We start from the raw sequence: 22036 nt of genomic DNA on the forward strand, positions 1-22036 counted from the left end.
CTATACTTTTATAGAAACCCAGCAGCACCACCATGTGGTTAAGAAGAGAACTGACGTCATGGATGCTTAGGCTCTATGTTTTGCATGCATTGGTAGTTGTGGTCCATATGCTTTTTTTTACTCTCCTCTGTCTTTATTCTACTGCCTGCTTGTTAATATTTCCTTTGATTATTATTTTTTTAATAATTGAATTCATTTTTCATACTTTTTTATCTTCCTCTTCTTCTACTTTACTTCCTCTTCAGTGGACCTCAAAGTATTTTGAAGTAAGTCTTTTCAGATTGTCTCTTTATGACTGTTGTGAATGTTGCTGTTTTATTTTCCCCTGCCTTTATTCACTCTATTTCTGTTTCCTTCTGTCCTGCTTTTCTCTGTCAATACTTTTCAAGAAAACCTCCGCCACCAAGGTATCAGATTGGTTCACAACGAGACACCAAATGCATTTAACAAAGTGTGGTGTGGTTCCCCTCCCTTTTACTGTCTAATACGCACACACACATTGCCACCTCATGTAACCTGCAGTTGAAACAGTTTAATACCAATCCTCTAACGGAATTATTATGCGTTAAATAATGCAAATACTTGTACAGTATATCAATTTAAACCCATGGTTGAAATTAACCTCCTAAAAAGACTAAACGCGGTTTGTCAACACACACTGAGCTACTTACTTTACAATAGGAGGTCCAGGAGTATAAAATGTTTTATTGGATTCTGCGATATTAAAAGTTCCCTTTAATATGCTATAATACCTCCAAGGAAATGACATCAGTCTCCATCTCTAAAACTTTGATCAGTTATATGAGAGGGAGGATGTACAATTAAAAGTATATCTACTGATGTCATCCGTCCTGCTCTACTCTGTTCTTATAGAGTTCCCAGGAGACACGTCGTGGACACAGACATCCATTTCTACCATGTGCCCACTCACGCTGATGCCAGCAGGAAGCGCATAACGGAGGACACGGAGGACTGGCGCCCTCGCACCGGCACCACCCAGTCCAGATCTTTCAGGATTCTGGCTCAGATCACCGGTACCGAGCGTGGTACGTTATTCACTGAAGTTCACACGGTGACCACGTCTTCATAGTCATTACACTGTTGTTAGTGCACCTGAACTAAACACATCTGAGCACAGGGAAACCTCCATACATAGGGCAAAACTACAATGCTTGCTGTGTACCGTAACATTATTAAATTGATTATTAAATAAAAGGTAAAGACCACAATGTTTCTCTAATGTACTTTCTATTCTTTCTTTTGTAGCTCAAGATGAGGAAGATGACGCAGCCAAGAAGACAAAGTAAGTGCAATGAAACTGCTGACTGTGGTTTTAATAGTCCCAGACTACCTATCATCAGCTTTGTTTGTTGTTTGTATAAATGAGTGCATTGTGTAGAGTAACAATACATTTCGTGCTGTTATTTTAACCCACTCAATCGCGTGCCTCTAACACATAAAGGCCACATTTACATACATGGAGCAACATTCAGATCTCTGTGGCACAGTTCTACTATTGTATTAATGCTGTGTGGCCTCTTCCTGTCTAGACGGCAGAGAAAGGATCACATTTGAGCCATTAAGTCAAAAGCCAGACCTCTGTGCACTGTACAGTTTGTCCATTTTTAGTTGCTCCAATAGTTCAGAAAGCAGTTTTAATTACATTCCCCCTCTCGCTGAACATTTTAAAAACTGTCATGTCGACGGCTGAAATTGTTTCCACCTGTTCTTACCAATCAAAGTGCAGCATCATGTGATGGTTTGTGTGCTTCCCGCCGGTTGTTTGTGCATTTGGTTGTGGATGTGACAGCCTTGCGGTGCTGCATGCTCCTGGGATTGTGTTGTTGACAATCATGACTGGACTGTTGGTGTTCTTGTGACCCGTTGGCTGTCCATTGCTCTTGTTGGTTTGTGGCGATACACGTGATCACCGTGTGTCTGTGATCAGTTATTGGTGCTTCATGGTTGAATTAATTCATCATTTCAGTCCATACTGGCCATGATCCATGGGCTGCATTAAGACCTCATGACTCAGGAGTTAATGTTTTACTTTCTTTCTCTCTCTCTCTGCATCGATTTCTGTCATTTTCTATTCCACCCCATCAAAACGTTCCCTGTGTATCATCAGCTTTTTGTTTGTGGCAACAGCCCTTACCGTATCACCAGGCTTTCCTTGTGGCATGGCTTACAGTGTGTCTCATTGCAGACTGCAGGGCAACTTCTCTTACTATTCCTAAATCCTTATCTTCTCTCTCGTTTGGTGTGTGTTTCTTCTCTTCTTTTCTCTCTCCTCCTGTGATGGCAGAGCGAACAAGGCCACCACTCGGATGGTGATTGGTCCTAAGTACAACGAGCTGAGAGACTGGCACCACGGAGTGTCTGCTCGCACCCTCAATGTCCAGTAGACTGTGGTTGTTTGAGTGTGTGTGAGTGTGAGTGTGATTGTTTACCTGTGTATGTGTGCACTATATCAGTTTGACCTCTGCAGCTACATGGCTGTTAATGAATTTGACTGTTTAAAGGGATAAAAGCTTGTGGACTGGTGGAAATAAAGCATAGAAAGAGTGAGAGCTTGCAAAGGAACTGTTGGAGTGTGTGGGTGTGTGTGTGTGTGTGTGTGTGTGTGTGTGTGGGCTTGTCCTTCACCGTTACTTTATGTGGCTGCACTGCGCTGGCCTCATTCAGACCTTTTAATGAAGTGTTGCTTACGTGCTCGGCCACTCCACTGACTCCAACGCTAAAAGTGTACTGCTGCGTAAATACTCACTTTTATTAGTGTGTTCACGTCACTATACATGAATTTATGTTTGGTTAAAGCATTTGTATGCTCCTTTCTGTGTACTCTGTAGTGATTTCATGAAAAAGGAGGTATCTGCATACTAATAAACACTAAAACATTAATTTAGATGGTTAGGGTGAAGTATTGAGCCAAAAAATGTGTCACCAGCTGAGTCTTTGTGTGGTTTTGTGTGGCATGATTTTCCACAGTAATAAATATGGAACAAGTAATCCAGAGTTTTTATTAAGAGGGATCTAATCAAATAGTCTGAACAAATTCAAATATGCAGCTGTCAATCTGCATCTTTGCCTATCTCTAGACTTCACTACACTACATATAGTCTTCACTACAGCGCATACAGTATATACCTGACTTTACACTACATATTGATGTGCTGGACCAGTTCCCACAGTAGTGAGAAAAGGCAAGCAGCTGAGGTGGCCTGCTGAGAGTTGTACAGGCGCATATTTATGAATCATTCAGTCTATGTTCATTCTTAAAGGAGACATATCATGAAAAACTCCCTTTTTCAGTGCTTGGTCACATACATTTGGGTATCTGGAGTGCCTACAAACCCACAACCCAACATTTTTCCTCAGGCAACCCTTTTCTATTATTGAGTAAACTGATGACTTAGTGATATATTTTATAGATATTTCATAATCATATTCAATGCATAACAATAACAGCACAGAAAATTTACATTTTCATTTAGTTTTCTTCACAGAAATGAGTGAAATGCTGAGATATAGCCAACTGTATATTTTTTCAAAAAGTTGTCTTACAGCCCTTAAAATTAAGAAGGCCTCGTAACCCCTCGTGAAGCTTTGGCGACCCCTAGTGGGGGTCAGGACCCCAAGGTTGGAAACCAGTGGCCTAGATCAGAAAACATGTGATTCAACGAGCCAGAGTCAGATTTGGCTCCCCTTCCTATGTCACATGCTGGCTCATTAGAATATATCGCCCACATCTGAGTATCTCCAACCACAGCTTTAGAACTACCTTTGTAACAAAGGTACTACAGAGGTAGTGAATGTTTTTTTCACAAGCCAATCAGAGCAGACTGGGCATTTTCGGGAGGGAGGCTTAAAGAGACAGGCGCTAAAACGGAGTATTTCAGACAGAGGGTGAATATAGGTATATTGAGACAGACAGTATGAGGAAAAAAAATTGTTTTTTGAACGTTAAAGCATGTAAACATGTTCTCGTAGAAAATTTAAATACAAGTATGAACCTAAAAATGAGCATGATATGTCCCCTTTAAACATAGAACAACATGATACTGCACAGAAATCACATAGATTCAAATGTGTAAACACAACAAACCCTGCAGCCTCTTCTGGAAGTCTGCATACAGCTAATGAGAAAGACACTTTTTACAAATGCACGACATCACTACACTGTTGTTTCCTCATTGTCTTTTGTACCACTGTAATGTAGATGTAGGTGGCACAAGGGGAAAGTGTGTTGTTTTGAGGAAGAAGTCGATTTCTGAGATCATTGAAAATAGCAAATCTGGCCTTGATCTGAGTGAGAGTGCATTAGACAGTTATGTATATTCCTTCATGTTATTTAGACTGTTGTGTAACTAACATATAGTTATGGAAGACACTTATTTAAAAGCTTTAATGGCTTGTTTACATCTGTAGTATCTGCTAGCATTGAAACTCTTCTATATTGAAATATGGTGGCATCTGAAAAATGGGAAGAGATTTCAACTTGTCGTGCGTGTATGTACAGAATATATACCGATAGCATATATGCTATGCTGCTGGGATGTAACCGGACCGTCCAGATCGGTGCTGTAAGACGTGTATGGTATAAGGTATATGCAAGTCAGGAAGGCTCTTTTTCAGTGAGCAGGTTGTTCAGCTTTGATGGTGTGCAAAGTGACTGTATAAATGCTATGAATGCCTGTAATGCGAAGGTATTTTATTTTGAGGCCCTTGCTATGTAAAATATTTCTCCAGTGACTTTACATTTATTTCAAACCTATGTTTACTTACTGCAGATTTAATAGTAGTTTATTATTGTAATGGTGTTGCATTTTAAAAACAGCTGGACTTCTAGTGGCTGAAATGTATCTTCTGTGTTTTGAGTTTGAAAAAAAAAACTATTATTCTATATGGTAGCTAATAAAGTGATTCAGTTTTTTTCTTGTTTCCTTTTCTCTCTGTCTCTGGTGTCCCTTTCCTTCCTTCTGTCCTCCCCTACTTCCTTAGTTCCTTCACTCTTTCCTCTTCTGAGACAAACAGTGGGGAGGTCAGGTATAAATCATCATCTAAACTTGTGACACTTTTTTTCACTTCTTCATCACCTGTCACGTTAAAGGTGCTACATTAGATATCCAGAGCATTGATATAGCATCAAATAACTATTTGCTATGTAAAGCTATAGAGGAGTAATGTCTACCTGAGCAGAGAATGAAGTCACTCTCCCTCTGTATGCAATCCGAGCTTCTCCATGCTCCGGGCCGTCCGCGCATGCTTTTAGTTCATGTGAGCGTGCCCCATTGGCGAGCTCATGGCTAGACTCATTCTGCACTGCTCTCATACGGCGGTTACAGCTGATAACGCCATCGTAACCGACGGCATCATCGCAGAAGCGTAGCGCCCACCCTCCGGTTCCCAACCATGTAAACTCTGTTATGTCTGTTAGCACTTTCACCGTCGCTTTCACTGTTAGCGCTGTTAGCACCGTTAGCACCGTTAGCTGCGAGCCACCTGGCTTGCCGTCCCATGTTGAGAGCCGTTGAGAGGCAAAACAAATGCTCCCAATTCTGTATTTAGCACCTTTAAATAGTCCTGCAACACAGTAGTCACTTTTAAATAAAACAACAGTCACGTAAAGGCTTTTAATTTAATCACAGAAACTAACTAACCACGTCTATTCTGTGGTGTTCAAAACTTAATCAAGTGTTCAATAACTCGATGTGTTACAAACTGAAGTTTAATACACTGGGATTTTGCAAGCTATAACACAGATTTCCCATAAGTGCATTTACTGATCTTTTTCACACCTCCTCTATAACAAACTTCAGTCTACATAATATATCTGAAATGCACCAAAGACTAAGTTCCATTATGCTCTGCTATCTGTTATCTGCCAGAGACAGATGTCCAACGCATCAATCCTCTGACCAAGTAGGTGTTTCACTCTCAGCCTTCAGTGGACTGAATGATGCAACCACATCTGAGCAACGACCAGAGGAGGACGCTACAATCCCCAACTATGTCCTCATTTCCGAACCTGGCAGCCTCTTAAAAACTCAACATCAAGAGAACAATGTTCACCTAGTTGCCATCCCAATGACGTATTCAAGTTCTGTTGACATGTTTTGTCAAATACACCCGACCCATTTGTCTAACATGAACTATCCATTAGCTCCAATGCTGGTACCTTTAACGTACACCGGTTCAACCCCAAGCCAAATACCATCATGTCATGCCCAAAGGCCAAATGACGCTTCTCTTGATGCAGTGTTTATGCCAGCCAACATCCCACAATTTCTTGGACCGAATCCTGTTTGTACCCACACTCCAGCATCCTGTTTACCTGATTCTAGTGTAATACCTGCTCAAGGACTATACTTGTCACATGGTAGCGACTCCTCATTAAACCAAGCACCAGAGGCTTCTTCTGATCCGGTCCCTGTCGATAGAACAGCTGCTTCAGATAGTACAAAGCCACCAAGCTTTCGTCTGCCCACAGCTGGAAGGTACATTGAGCTTGGGATGTTTCATGAAAGTACACAGTTTTACTCTAAAATGCACGTTACTAATGCAAGAAAGGCTTTGATTATAATCATTTCCTTTACTTTTGTTACCTTGGTCTAGCAGTTCCCCTGTCACACCACTAGAGGACAGCACAGACTCAAAAAAGTTGGAGTCCAGAGGCCGTTTGACTGATCATGATGGTGATGACCACACATTATATAGACAAGCTAGGAAGTCTCTGAAGTTTGACCTTTCTCCTCAACACAGGTGCTGCACAGCAATAATTGATGCACATGAAGTAAACTTTTCAGTGACAGGCCATTAAATTGCTTCAACTATCTGTCCAATCTGTGATGTTTGTCCCCTCAGCTTCCCAGTCCAAGTCAATACTCCTCTATCTCATATATCAGCACGTCATCATGTACTTTCTACCAAGCCACTCAGGTACGGTGTTATAAGGAGTTTTACTTAAATGTTACAGGAACTGCAAATTAGTTAGAGGAAGCTGCCACGCTTACTGAAACAATGTTGTCATTTTTTCAGTATTTTCTGTGGAGGCATTTCATATCACTTTGGTTGTGTATTTGTAAACAGGAGAGAGCTCCTGTCAAGTCCTCTGGACTTCCTGCCCAGAGCAGCGCCTTGCCCTCCTCCTCTCACCCCCAGTGCCCCCAAACAGTCCACACCAAACACACACCCTGAACACCGTAGTCCAGTGCAGGCGAGGTAAACATTGAGTGTGCAAGTGTTTGTGTGTGTGTGTGTGTGTGTGTGTGTGTGTGTGTGCGTATGCACAAAAAATATCCCTCTGGATTCCCTGCCATTGATCTTTATCTTTAGGCTTTTAACTTCTAAAATCTTTTTGGGTAACACTTTATATAAAGCCCATGTCTATAATGCATTTTAAACATACTTATAATGCATTATAATCTGCTTAGAGCACTGTAAAGTTATAGTTATAGTTATAAGCACAAAAATATTCATAATGCTGTATAACAATAATCATCACATAATAAAGCATTTCATATTGTTTTATAAGGTCAAGTATCACATTAGTTCATGATCGCTGGTCACTGGCTGACATTCTTTTATAAGGATTATAGTATATTATATTTCCCATAATTGTAATGCATTATAATCACTCTTATAATGCATTATAATGGGATTATACGTAACTCTAAGTGGAGTGAATTATGAAGTATGATATTTGACCTTATAAGTCATTATTACATGGCTTTGTTAAATACTAGATTCTGATTGGTCAACCACGTCGTTGTATGGTCTGTTATTTCTTTATAGATACGAGACCGTTACAGACCGTTGCTAGGGACATAGTTCTGATGTTGGACTCTAGCGGACCGTTTTTATATCAAATTATTGATTTATGATTTTTTTTTTTTTTTAAGTAAGTAGCCATGTAATAAGCGGGATAATGTACAGCAACCGGGTTATTGTTGTGAAATACAGTATACCCCAACAGGGCGATGCGGAACCCAACGCGAAGCGGAGGTTTGCGGAGGGGTCTTGCATCGCCTCGTCAGGGTTTATTTCACAAAAATAACCAGCTCGCTGTACATTATCCCTTACTTATAAAGCATTATGAATATTTATCAGTGCTTATAACTATAATTATACAGTGCTATAAGCAGATTAGAATGCATTGTAAGTATGTTTATAATTCATTATAGACCTGGGCATCATAGAAAGTGTTACCCCCTTTTTTCTTTCTGTCGTTTTTGGTTCCATCATGACTTCCCTTTCACCCTCTCTTCCTCAATGTGTCGTCACATTGTCAGAACAACCTATCAGAGCAGTCCTTGGCCTCCTGAGAAGGCCGCGTCTCAGCGCTTATTGGACGCCCTGCTCATCACTCCAATCACTCAGGCTCCGCCGCTACGCTTGAGGAAGAAGAAGAAGAAGCGCCGTAGCGTCAGTGAGCTGCACCTGCCCAAGAACAAGAGGTAGACGGGGCAGACCTGGACAAAACTAGCTTTTATTGTTCAACTGAAAATGGTCGTGACCGCTTCAGAATTGTTGTTCATCTCTGTTTTAAGTTTAAAGGAACAGTGTGTAACAATTGGGGGGGATCTATTGGCAGAAACAGAAAATAATATTAATATGTTTTCTTTAGTGTATAACCTTAGAATGAGCCGTTTATATCTTCATATCTTCCACTGTCCTCCCTTCACCGAGCTGGCCGCCATGTTTCTACAGTAGCCCAGAACGGACAAACCTAACTTTTCCTGCCGGACTCTAACGTTTCTCGCTCGGAGTTAACCCCTGTCACTCCACTCAGCCGCCAAGAAACAATACACAGAAAACCTCTGTTGGTCTTGAGGAGCTGCAGCATTTATTTCTGCACAAACTGCAACTTCCACTGTACATTCATTTGATATTCTCAAAGCTAAACTAACTGTCTTGCTTACTTTGTTCGCTCACACACATTCGCCGCCGCCGCTCTCTCTCTCTTGCTTCACCACTCACCTCCTACGAACACACACACACTCTACACACTGACTCTGCTATTCTCCAAATGAACTACGCTAATCTAACAACAGCTCGACAGAGGGGCGATTCAAGTTTTCACGTCAGCCACCGTTTTTCTCCTACACACTTTGCACACGGATTTGATCGAAATTGGTTGCAATCTGCAACCTCACCACTATATATCACTAAATCCTACACACTGCTCCTTTAAAAGAATTGAAAGAACAATCCATATTAATCATCATTCCTCATATTGTTGTTGTATTGGGTTCGACATCTTTTAAATTCAGTTTTGTCCAGGTCTGAGTCCAGGAAAGAGTGACAATAATATAATCATCTGCTTCACAACTAATGTGATATAACGTGTGGAGACTCATTCACTCATTAATATACACCATGTGATGCATGAGACTTCACAATAATAGTCCTCATAAACTAATTTCACCAAGGAAGACGACTTTAGGATAGAAAATGTTGTTAAATATTCTATTTGTTGTACAATTTGACTAATTATTATAATTTGTTAATGTTAGACGTATACCTATTTTTAACACATAGTGTAAACAGCCCCAGAGTCCACTGAGCATGCCATTCATTGCGGTGAAAAGCTGTGTTTGGTCAGAGCATGCCAGCACCAAAAGACACGGCCCATATGTCTCGGCGGAGACAACTCATGACATTCTGTGGTCACTGTGAAACAACTTGGCAGCGTCTCACAGAGATCCGTCATTGGCTAGTGGACACAACTGTACTCATTTAAACCGTGAAGTATGAAAAGTGTGTGTGTTTGTGTGTGAGAGAGAGATTGAGTAGGTGGATATCTTTGTCATTGTGTGTGTGTGTGAATGCACATGCATGGATGGTATAGCGTGTGAGGATTGAATTTGATCCAAAGAATATCACAGCGCTGAATTATAGACCATCTGTTGTGTGGTGGAGAGAGCTGCTGGACAGCAGTCAGCTATGTTAATGGACCATTTGTTCAATGTTCAAACTAAAGCAACACATTTATGAGATGCATAATACAAGTTCTCGTAGGAGCTACAGTACACAAGGGGTTACTTCTTAACATATGTAAACAGTGTGGGGAGTGAAATGTACCCTTTTTCCCTCATTATGGCTTAATATCAGCAAACAAGGCGTCTCATTATTAGGCGGCATGCAGTGCTGAAAATAGTCTCCGGATAAGATAAACACAGGAACAACAACAGAGATGCAGAGCGAGGCCACTGACAGGGTGGTGATACATGGTTTTTAATTTCAAGTGTGTTAATGTACAAAAAAGTGTAGAATACTGAGACACAACAGGGAAGAGAGACGGATAACATAAATGTCTTCCTCTCTCCCTCCTTCCTCCCATCCCTCTTTAATTATCCCTTCAGTTAACAAGGTTCATATGTGGCCCAGTGCGTCCAGATGGTCAGCAGCACTCTAACCGGCTACTATTGAATCAAAACAGCGGGGCCTCCATTAATCAACCAATCACCGTCTTGCAGAATACAATTAAGTCCCCCTATAATTGGCCTGATTGGTGGAGAATATTAACGAGCTGTGCTGTAATTGGCTCGAATGAATGAAGGACTGGGGAGCGTCTTATTTCCTGCTCTACTTGTCACCTGTTGTTAGCCAATTACCATAGCTAATGTGAATGAATGTATTTAGCTGGTTCGCCCAGATAATTTGAATAGATGGCACTGTAGCCTTTAATCTCTCAGTGCTATAGCTTAATAGCATGATGAGGATGAGGTCTTTCCTGTTCTTTATAGGATAAGTTGTCGCCAGCTGATTCCGTTTCTATATAGAGAAAACAGCTTATTTATTTTGATTAATTATCCGGAAAGCTTACTGATATACTTACTTAATTTAGCTACTTTTCTAACCTTACAGCAGTCATTCCCAAAGACTGGGTCGGAACCCACCGGTGGGTCGCATGACATTTTTATCAAGGTCGCTAAGTAGATTTGTATTTCAATGTTCGTATTGTTCTGATAACTTCTAACATTGAATCTAATATGAAAAGCTGGCATACATTCTGTTTGTTTGTTTTTTCCTCTCATTACTAAACCAGAACCTGTTAACTCCGTCTGAATGCATTTATTTGGTCTCATTTATAAAGTATTTAACATCTGTATATGTTTTCAATAACACGTGCATAAATCAAAGTTGTGATTTATTAAACGTATAGATCTCTTCAAAATGGCTTGTTTACCTATTCAAGATAAATAAGGTGATACAGAAACAGCCGTAAAAATGATCAGGAACATTCATTTACACACAAATTCGCTCTTCTCACGATTTATAGATAAGGCCTATTTTGAACCCAGAAAAACAGTTTGGGAAACACTGCTTTATAGTGCTACTTATAGCAGTGGTTCGCCAACCTGAGGGTCACTCATTGGATTAACTGCTCACAACTAATGTCCACAATAAGGCCATAATGGAGTGCAAGTAGATACAGATTTGTTTAAGGGGTCACAAGCTGAAAAACACTGGTAACCATTCACACATTTACAGTGACTTGAGAAGTTAATCTCACCTGTTCATTGTAAGATTAATTATAAGAATTAATTAGATTTTGAGATACTCATTTCATTCATGAATATTACAGAATCGGAGCAAATGAAAGTACATAACTACAAGCAGGGGTGGAGGTGCTGTTGGTCTATGCAATATTAAAATGTAAATGGGCTCTAATGAAAATAAATTTGTAGCTAGTTGGCACCGTCTGCCTTCCTGTCTATACTCCCTATGTGGCTATAGATGTAAGAAGTTAGTGTGCTCTGTACTGGCTCCTGCTGACAGACACCTGGTATACAAAATGATAAGCAGATAATGAGAAGGAAGAGAGATGTTGTGCAGCGTGACGGTCTCTTTCAGAGAGTACTTAGATCAGGGCTGATTAGCTGGAATCAATGCTAACACAACAGTCCACTGGGTGCATTTATCACAATCCTTGTCACTGCACTGTAGCTTGTGTGCTCCGTGTTTAACAGTGTGTTTATTCATCAGATGCCCTTTCTAACCATGTGTCCGTTCAGTTGAGATTCACATTGTGTTAGTATATGCCACTTTTGACAGCTACAGTATATAACCAACGATCTCTGTCACTGTGGGCATGTATTACTTTCTTTATGCCTTATTTCTGTGATGTGTTTCTTCTCACACCAAAGGGTGTCTTGGCATCAGTCTGCCACAGAGGAGGGAGACCCTCTCTTCTCTTCTCCCGTCAATGCCGTCTATGTCTTTAGGTAAATTTAAAGTCTCCTCTCCTCTCCTTGTGAGTTGAACATTTGACCACACTCAAGTGATTTCAGAGGTAGTCCTGGGTGGTAATAAACCAAGTGAACTCCCTGCTCTGTAGGGACCATTTGATGTTATGGATAAGTGTTCAAATGAAGTGTGTGCACATGGAGAATCTCTGCAGAAGCAGGGAGGGCAGCTGAAAACACAGAGCATCCACTGAGGTGAAGCCAGCACACACACAAGTGCCACATTCTCCCTCTATCTTTCTCTCTCTGCCTGTCACTTCACTTCTCATAGTTTCTATCACTCTCTCTCATTTCCATTCTTTCACTCTTTCTCACTCACACAAAACATGTAGGCACAACAACTCAACGTAGCTATGGCTGCAGTTGCCATAACACTTGTCTCCCACTAGTCCCCTAACAGCCGAGCACAAGGGGAAGACAGCAGTGATCCAACTGTTGGCATCGGCTGCAACTATGCATTATGGGTGTAATACGTCTGGGGAGAGATTGCTGGCCCACCCAAGCTCCTCAACTGGCACTGATGAACACACACACACACACTTGATGTTACTCATAGAGAGGTTATTCATTTTGCATCATATTAAAGGGCAGTGGAGAGTTTGAGGCTTTGGGGCCTCATTTGATTGAAAGGCAGAGACATGTTGCTTCGTTCCACCATGATAGCTGGACGAGCTCTCTGCAAGACAGGAAGTTAACCAGAAAGTTACTCTCAAAGCCTGTCTTGGTGTTCTTTAAACCAAACCTACAAAAAAATGTATTCAAAAAATTGTATTCAGTCAAAATAACTTCATTCCAACAAGAAAACCTTATCTGAAAAATATATGTAGATATTAGGGATGCATCGATCCAACTTTTCTGTCCCGATATCGATAGCAATACCTGGGCTTTGGGTATCGGCTGATACCGAGTAGCGATCTGATACCAGTGTTTAATTAATAAGCTGTATGCCTCACTGTGTGGAAGTGACTGGGATCATTCTGTTATGTGTAAGGCAACATCAGGTTTGACTTAAACATTGCTTTCCTAACTTTGTAAAACAAAATGTAACAAATAAATACATAGATATGCATTTATTGAATTGTTATTTATTATTAAAATAATAAATCATACACCAGCAACTCGGTAAAAAGAACCATCAAATATAACAGGAAGTACAATTATAGTGTAAACCTTTTAAAAGCAGCAACAAGTTTGTCAAAACTTTAACAGGGTTTAAAATTCTAGTCTATAATGTATAGACTATAATATATAGTATATAAACATAGAATTTAATTGAATAGATCGGTCCCCATTGTCACCAATACCCGATCCAGCTATCTGATATCCGGTACATCCCTGGATGTTTTATTTAAATTTTAAATTTTATGTGATTAATAATGGATTTTCATGTGAAACAATGTTTGTGATTTCAGATATGTATTAGTCAATTATAATTAATGGACATTCAGTCAATACAACCCTAAATAAGAGAACAAAATTCCCATGTTGGAGAAGTGTCTCTAGAAAATAAAAATCTCCCAGACACCTTTTTTTCCTAGAAATAGGTCTGTCCTCCACCAAAGAAATTTTTAGTCGACTAACTAATCGATTAGTTGATTCAATCGACACATGTAAAACTGAGTTTCTCCACGAAGAATCACAAAAAAGAACCCCTTTAGAGCTTGTGTTTACCAGATGTGCTCATAAGTTTCTTGGAAAGAAGTCATTCAGCATGAAAAAAAATATATTAAAAATCATCTAAAGAAATCTTAATTGACTAAGGAGGGGGCAGCCCTTGAGAGAAAAACTTTAACAAGTAGAGAAAGTTTGCATCATGAGAGAGTATTTTGCTCAGAGACACATTTAGTCCTGAAAGAGAACATTCTGGCCCGACAGACAATGTGTGACCTCAAAAAGAATATATTTTGCCTTAGTACTAAACAATGCCATGGATATTACATGTTCACATTTCTTTAGAGACAAAATGTGTTCACTGAAATCTTAGCAGCGATCATCGACTCCGTTTCAATTATTTTGTGTAGAGAGCTCATTCTGCGAGGTCATTTTCCCTCTTCTGTCACTTGAATTAGTGTTCTGGCATCGTTTGATGTCATCACCATTAAATTTTACTGCAGAGTTTCTTTAAATTACTCAGCCTTTGACCCAAATGTGAAATTTAGTTTGATTTCTTGGGGCCCATGAAACGATAATGGACTGCCAGTGTTGCCGTGGGGATTCATTAAGTTTGTCTCTTCACGACCTTAATGAAGCGTCCAAACCCGTACTTTGTGCATTCAGAGGAGACATTTGAAATATAAAGGGAGGTGGCAACAATGTTTACCTGTATATACGTTAATAAGCCACTGAATAACGTGAACTCTGTCTCCCCTCCATCATTAGTGCTGCCAGTCTGACATCTGTCCACAGCACATCTGGAATGGGCACTTTTGCTCATTACTCCACACTATATTTCACTCCAGCGTAGTCCATTACTCTCTGTTATGTCATTGAATTGATATACTGGCATCAGTTTTGAATGGGTGTGCTGTATCATTAGTGCGGTACAAACCTACTCGTCTCTTATCCATCATCGGGCCCGTGGCCTGGACTCTGTTCTGCTGTGAAAGCGGCCCACGGGCAACATTTTTGTGCGTACTGTAGTCACAAGTAGGAAGTGCACTGTGAAGTCGAGTACTGTACTGTTTTGGCTGTAGCTGCATGCTGTGTTATGGTTGGTACCATATTTGTCTCCGCTCTGTCAGCAGGTAGGTGGTCTGGAGTCTGTCTTACTGCGTTTTGACAGGAACTTGAATAATGAGACTGTGCTAGCGTTTTTTTTTTCTATTAGCTATGAGAACAGTGGGCTCGCAAAGATCTTTTGCTGGGAACGACATCTTTGTAAATAACAAGAAACTAAGACACAGACAGACTATACAGTATCTACCCATCTCTCTGAATGAGCGGGATGCTAATAGTAACCATGTATTTTAATGTATTTTACAATTTAAAGCTGCAGTGGGTAGAAATGGAGCAAATGTGATTAAAAAAAAGTTATTTTTTATTAAACGGTCACTATATCCTGACAGTATTGCATGAGACAGGTAATCTGAAAAAAATCATGTGCCTCTGTGTCATTAGGATTTTACACACTGGAGGAAAACAACCAATCAGAGCTGATCTTGAGTCTGCCATCCAGCTGCTGTCTATGAGAGCCGGCTGTCAATCACTCGCAAACTCCGATCAAATGGTCACACTAGGCAGCTCTGATCAAATATGAATCAATATTCTGTTACTGTAATGCCTATTTCTCAACTCAAATGTTTTCAGAATCATCTTGTAGTGTACTGTTTAGCTGTAAAATGAGAAAGTTTGTGACCCAGCAGCCATGTTGAGATCAGTTGAGGAAATACAAAGCACCGCCCACCAGCCGGAGCACAGACAATAAAAACGCTCTCTCTGAAATGACCTGTGATTGGTCAAAGTCTTCCGTCACAGGCTAGATTTTCTAAAGCCTGAAAACAGAGCCGTGAGGAGGTACAGAAGTCTAGTTATCTCTCAGAACACTTGAATTACAATATGCTGAAAGGTTATTATAGAACTTTTGCCCAATGGTGCCAAAAAATGGTTGCCTACTGAAGCTTTAAGCAGTGCAAATTGAGTTTCATGTGCAGGGCAATGGTTTCTGGTGTGTTTTAATTTAGTGAATTTAATAATGAAACCTATTAACTTGATATACATATCATTTCCATTTTGTCTCTCCACACAGTGAGGAAGGAGAGGAGCCAGAACTCAACAGCCACGAGTCTGCAGTTGTCAAGACCATGGTCAAAGGACCTGTTGCCATCCAAGGTAAACACTGTGCGTTGTGTGTGTTCTCTCCTGTCCACTTGTGATAGATAGCAGCACATCTTGAATGGTTTTTCATTTACTTTTTCACACATTCACGATGAGCGCTGGTTATTGCCAGCTGTAATTTCTCCACCCTGTACTGTATAAAATATGGATCGGGGACCAAGCCGCAATTGGCATGTGTCCTATTAACTGACTGAAATAACATATCCGCCTTTGTGAACACATTAAAGAATACAGAATATATATAGTACATTAAACATGGGTTTCAGTGACTAAAATACATTTTTTGTTCATCTAGCCAATTGCTACATGAAACCTGTGGAATAGCACATTACTGTCGCCAAATCCAACAAAAGTATATCTGTATGCCTGTGTGTGAGTTCCCTTTTACTGTAGGCCTGTTGTGGTATTTTCTCACTAAATGAACTAGCGGAGTATAATCAGACGAAGGTGCCTGGACTGTTTTCTTAGCATAAGTCACGGTGAATTAATGCATACCTAAAATGTAAAGTCCCCCAAAATAGATTCCTAAAAATAAACTCTCATTTAGGAATTGAACTAAATCATCTTTAACTACACATTTTGATTGATTAATATATTCCCCCCTACAGTTAAGAAAATGTTTTTTTGCTCATACAAAAAAATGTTTGGTTCCAAATCCTGGCATAGTGTAAAACTGATTTACTGCTGTTGGATTGAATGTTGTTGCAGCCAGTTAGCGAGGGGGAAAGAGGCTTATTTTCCGTGGTTGAAGCGTGACATATGTTGTGAAATAGGTCATTGCAGACTTTCTTTTTCGTTTCTCGTCTTTTTCCTCTGTGGAAGCCCATTAAGTAGGCGAGAAGGCCCCGCTCTGCCTGTGGCGCCTTGCTCAGTCACACGTGCAGCAGCTCTACTCCGTTAGAAAGATAATATTTACTGAAGGGACCTGTCGGGAGTTCTGAATAAAGTTTTAAAGGGAAGCCACAGAGCTGCAGTATAACGCCCCGACTCTATCTGCACTCGGCCCATAGACTCTGAGATTGAATGTCTGGGCATCATGTCCATACCAAAAAAGAATATATATCTACCTTTTTATCTATCTGTTTATTTGTGAATATTTATCCATGAAATAATTAACTTAAAACTTATGTTCCATTCAGTCAGTGAGCACAAGTCCTCTCCTCTCCCCCAGTCCTCTCCCTGATGTACCTGCCACTCAACAGAAATCATAAACGTAGCCACTTACCCGGGACGCAGGCTCATGAAAATATACTACCAGCCGTATAGTGCCCTAGCAGCAGTAAGCCACTGACCAATTTTGAATCCTGTGCGGCAGTTAAAGAACCCAGGCCGTCAGACGCTGCCTTGTTGCAAATGCCCATTGTAAAATACTGTATATTGGCATAGAGCTTGAAGGAGCTTGACCTTCATCATACAACCTTATGCAGTGCATGCTGGTGTGATTAATGGCAGCTTCACTAATAGGTTGAAACGTCAAACTGTGTAAAATTGTTTGACCTAAAGCTGTCTTTTCTTGACATTTAACAAATTATTTGGCACTTTTTGCTGGAATTGTTGGTTTAAGCAAGTGAGGAAGCATTCGTATCTCTGGCATCCTAAAGGTGTGTTTTAGCCTCCATGTAGGACTGTCAAACACAAGCTTCAACTTAAAGCGCCTATAATCAATATTTTTACCATAACAATGTATCAAATGACAATGTGAAAACAATGTGACAATGTGAAAGCGTTCACTTATATGAACCTACAGAGAATTATCACCTGAATCTTGAGCTGCAACCGGCTTTACAGAGCTTTACAGCAAGTTTCAGCTCATTGTTAAGCTGTCCGGCCCACTTTCACTTTCACTGCTCTCTTAGGGGGCTTTCAAACCTAACCTGTTTGGTTTGGTTAAAACAAACTCAGGTACATTTGCCCTGTTATTACTGTTTGTTTGGGCTGGTGTGAACACTGTCAATCGAACGCTGGTACGGACCAAACAACCAAACCGAGACCACCTGAAAAGGTGGTCCGAGTTCCAGCAGACTTTGGTGAGGTTTGTTTGAGGTGTGAAAGCAAATGAACCAACAACAGGATTTTATGATAGCAGATATGTGATTTTAGCATGATTCAAAAGCTAAATTACTAATAAATCCATCTGTCGATCGTGAAATCTATTCAGGAAGCGATCCGTATTTAAGGCCATGTATATAGGCACGTCAGTGCGTTTATTTTCCCTGATGAATAGGTCAAAACTGTTAAAACTGCTGTGCTTGTATCCATGTATGTTCAGTTCATTAACTCCATGAAAAAGTGTGTGACAGCAATCCCGCAGTACGCCGATCACGCGCGTGTCTGTGAACTCCCTGACATTCGGATTATGCGTTCGCATAAAGTTTTTCCGTAACTGCTGGTTGTGTAAATAAGCACCTGTTTGCTAGATCAACCTAAAAGGTGATGATATTATGTTCATGACTTGTTCCTGCTGCCCCCAAGTGGCCAAAAAATCAGTTATTGCAGGTTTAACCTCTATTTATTTATGATAGGTGCTTAAATGAATACCTCACTAGCCCCAACATTAAATGTAAACCCAGCTCTGTTCCTAGCCCAAACAGACACACTTAAACATGGCATTAAATGGTAAAGCCAAGCTCCAAAAGTAGACCTTTCCTCCCCGTGCACACACATACAAAAACAAATCTCTATCCACAGTGTGGGGATCAAAGGCCAAGCTACATGTTTAGCCAGGTGTGGGTCTGGGTTTTAGCTGAGGGAATGTCTTGGTGGTCTATGTATGTGTGTGTGTGTGTGTGTGTGTGCATGCACATTAGCCATAGGAATGTGTCGTAGGTGGAGTGAAAGATTCTGGGAAGATTGATGTGGTGAATTCATGGTTGTGACAACAGTAGTCAGCCAGCTGCATGCGCCGCCATGACACCTGCTGGGTGTATAGACAGAGAGAGCAGAGGTCAAATAACTTACACACCTGGGAAGAAAACACAGACGCACACATGCACACACACCCTTTGTGATGCTATAAGTGTTCACTTTATTTGTTTTTCTCTCCTTCTTTTCACCATCTCTGTCTCTCGGTTTCTTAACCAGTATAACCTTTCATCTCTCCTCCGTCTCCTTCAGGTCACCATCCACAGACTCATTTGATCACCCCGTCCTTCGGTATGAAGGGTAATGGAAGTGCCAGTGTCCCGAGGGGTCCTGTCCCAGCCCGACCTTTACCTCAGCCCCACCCTTCAGATGAGGACACCCTGGTCCAGATGGCAGAACACATCCCTGCTGGGACTCGGACACCCATGTGTGCCCACTGCAACATGGTCATCAGGTGAGGGACAAATGCTGTGTTTTAAGAATGACTTAGAAATCTCTGTATGGACTGTCAATAGGGATTTTTTATTTTGTTTTACCTTTTTAACCAGACAACCCAATCTGCAGTATGGAGACATCATGAATCCTGTCATCAGGACAGAACGAGGCTGTCATGCGGTTTTAAAGTTAAAACTGTGAAGGAAAACAGTGGACATGCATATGTAATCTAAAAAGAGGCAATCTCTTAAACTTGGTTGCACAGACATCTATTCGTACTCAAGCAAATTAAGATCAGAAAGGAAAAAATGTCCACTTCTCAATTACTCAGACAGGCACTTAAAATAATGAATTGGAAACCATCTCGAGTAAATAATCTGTGTATGAAACTGTAGAACTGCAAAGATGTGACTGTGGTGTAGATAAGGGGACCGGGAATTAAGTTGCACCTGCAGTAGATCAAACTCTAGTGATGTTGCACACGTACTGAACGTAGACACACTGAAGGCAAACACACACACTATAAGCTGATATCAACTCTTGGTTATCCTGTTCAGTTTTTCAGTCTAAAATCAGGGTTTGTATTTTTGTTTCCCTCTTGTGTAAATCCACCCAGAGTTGCATACAAGTGCACATCATTTCCTGTCTCCCACTCTTCTTCTCCTGACTGCCCTAACCCAAGCGTTATCTCCCAACTTGTGTCACCTTACATTACATATCACTAAGGAGGATATAAGGTGGCTCACATGCTAATGGATGCCAAGCTTGGGCCTTTATCTGAGAAAGCTCAGATAAGCACAGCTATTGTGTGGAGTAAATTAGTCTCTGTTGTTTTCCCACTTTAGCTAATCATCAGCGTGGACAGTGCCAAGGTGCTGTCTGAGTAGAAGCAGAGGATAATGGTCAAAGTGGACCTTTCGTGACGTCGACACATGGAATTTCTAAAATGTGCTCCTCGTTTCTGAAGCAACAATTAGTGACCTGAATGGAGTACTGAAACGAATAATCGATTAGTTGATTGAACAATTTTCAGAATCTGTTAATTGTTTATGTCCTTCAAGCACAAAGGCCAAACACTGACTGCTTCCAACTGCTTTAATATTAAAATTTTAGAATTTTATATCATTGTAGGTATAAAACATTTGGACTTTTGGACTATTCGTGTTGGATGTTTATTTTATTTTATTAATTAATTAATTAATTAATTTAGTTGTTTGACAGGGGCCGTGCACAGCCTCGTAGTTGTACCAGAGTTAGCTAAAAGGTAATTTACATCTGTAGTCCCTGGGCAGGAAACAGAGGATGACATCTCTGTTAAGGAAATTACCTATTTTAATTACTAGTATAAAAACAGAATTACAAGACAGTACACATTCATTATACAACAGCAACAACAGAACAACAACATTAAGGCAGCACAACAATAACCACAAGATTTCACAACATTAAGACACATCAAGTTCAATGTTCATCGGACAAAACCATCAATTTGATGATGTGACCATAGGTCTCAGAGTAGTGGCATTTCTCACTACTTACAAACATAGTATACTATAGAATAAGTAAGTAATTAATAATTAATCATTTCCAAATATTGCTGTTTTTTTGTTTTTAGGTTTTAAGCTTTGTTGTGTGAAACCACCACAAACAATTATCACCCACATGATCTTATATTATTAGACTTGATTGTTAGAAATTCTAAACATTATTATCAATTTACAGTATATTCTGAAAATATTATATCAGAATGAACTAGATAAAGTCAGACGTAAAACATAATATTCAATGTAATGACTTTCTTAGAGGAGGAAGAAGGGAGAGGCAGGAAATATGCTGAGTTACCAAGAGACAGCTTGTAGAAGTTGGACAGAATGAATGATGTTACTCACATTGTCATTCATTCATTTATTAATTTGTGATTTGCCCTCTAGTGGCTGTTTCTAGACATGACAATGAAAACAAAGCACATTGACTACATGACCTATCAGCAATACTGCTGAGCAATGTGGTACTTTGCATCTATACTTTGCATTCATGAAGAGGTGTCATCATAATGCAAGTAATTAGAATAATTAGCCTGTGTGTCATGGGTTCATTTTTGCCAATACAGAGTTATTTAGTAACTTCAAGTAGAATCAAAGGTTGATTTCTACTCATCCTATTGTCTCTGCTTGTCCTTTTTTTTCCCAGAGGGCCATATCTGGTAGCAATGGGGAAATCCTGGCATAAGGAGGAGTTTAACTGTGCCCACTGCCGTACGTCTCTGTCAGATATAGGCTTTGTGGAAGAACAAGGATCTGTCTACTGTGAACACTGCTATGAAGATTTCTTCGCTCCGACATGCAGCCGCTGCCAGGACAAGATACTGGGGGTGAGTCGGTGTGATGTGAAATAGAGCAGGAGGGTGTGTGTGTGTGTGTGTGTGTGTGTGTGTGTGTGTGTGTGTGTGTGTGTGTGTGTGTGTGTGTGTGTGTGTGTGTGTGCGCGCGCGCGTGAAGAAGTGAAGGCTTGGTGGCATTGCACTTATCAGAGTATTGTCTGGCTGCTCTTGTCTGTTTTGTGATGGTTATTCAACAGAATGTACTGTACTCAACAGTTCAGATTCTGCGGTGCAAAAGACAATGAAGATGACAACTTCATGACGTTTATTTGTC

The 22036-nt window shown here is 40.4% G+C and overlaps 1 protein-coding gene across 4 annotated transcripts in view; it reads left to right on the forward strand.

Annotated features, from left to right (window-relative positions):
• Window positions 1-22036, forward strand: part of pdlim5a (PDZ and LIM domain 5a) — an 85478-nt gene that overhangs the window by 56113 nt on the left and 7329 nt on the right. For 2 of the 4 annotated variants that reach the window (XM_037778429.1, XM_037778428.1), the window contains exons 6-10: window positions 874-1046; window positions 1267-1303; window positions 15997-16079; window positions 19200-19401; window positions 21573-21753. In XM_037778429.1, the coding sequence (XP_037634357.1) occupies window positions 874-1046; window positions 1267-1303; window positions 15997-16079; window positions 19200-19401; window positions 21573-21753 (676 nt within the window). Of the gene's footprint in view, window positions 1-245; window positions 267-389; window positions 408-873; window positions 1047-1266; window positions 1304-15996; window positions 16080-19199; window positions 19402-21572; window positions 21754-22036 lie in introns of all 4 variants that reach the window. The other 2 variants (XM_037778430.1, XM_037778431.1) reach the window with 2 other exon arrangements.

The sequence above is a fragment of the Sebastes umbrosus genome, chromosome 8, assembly GCF_015220745.1.
Source record: "Sebastes umbrosus isolate fSebUmb1 chromosome 8, fSebUmb1.pri, whole genome shotgun sequence".
Lineage (NCBI taxonomy): Eukaryota > Metazoa > Chordata > Actinopteri > Perciformes > Sebastidae > Sebastes > Sebastes umbrosus.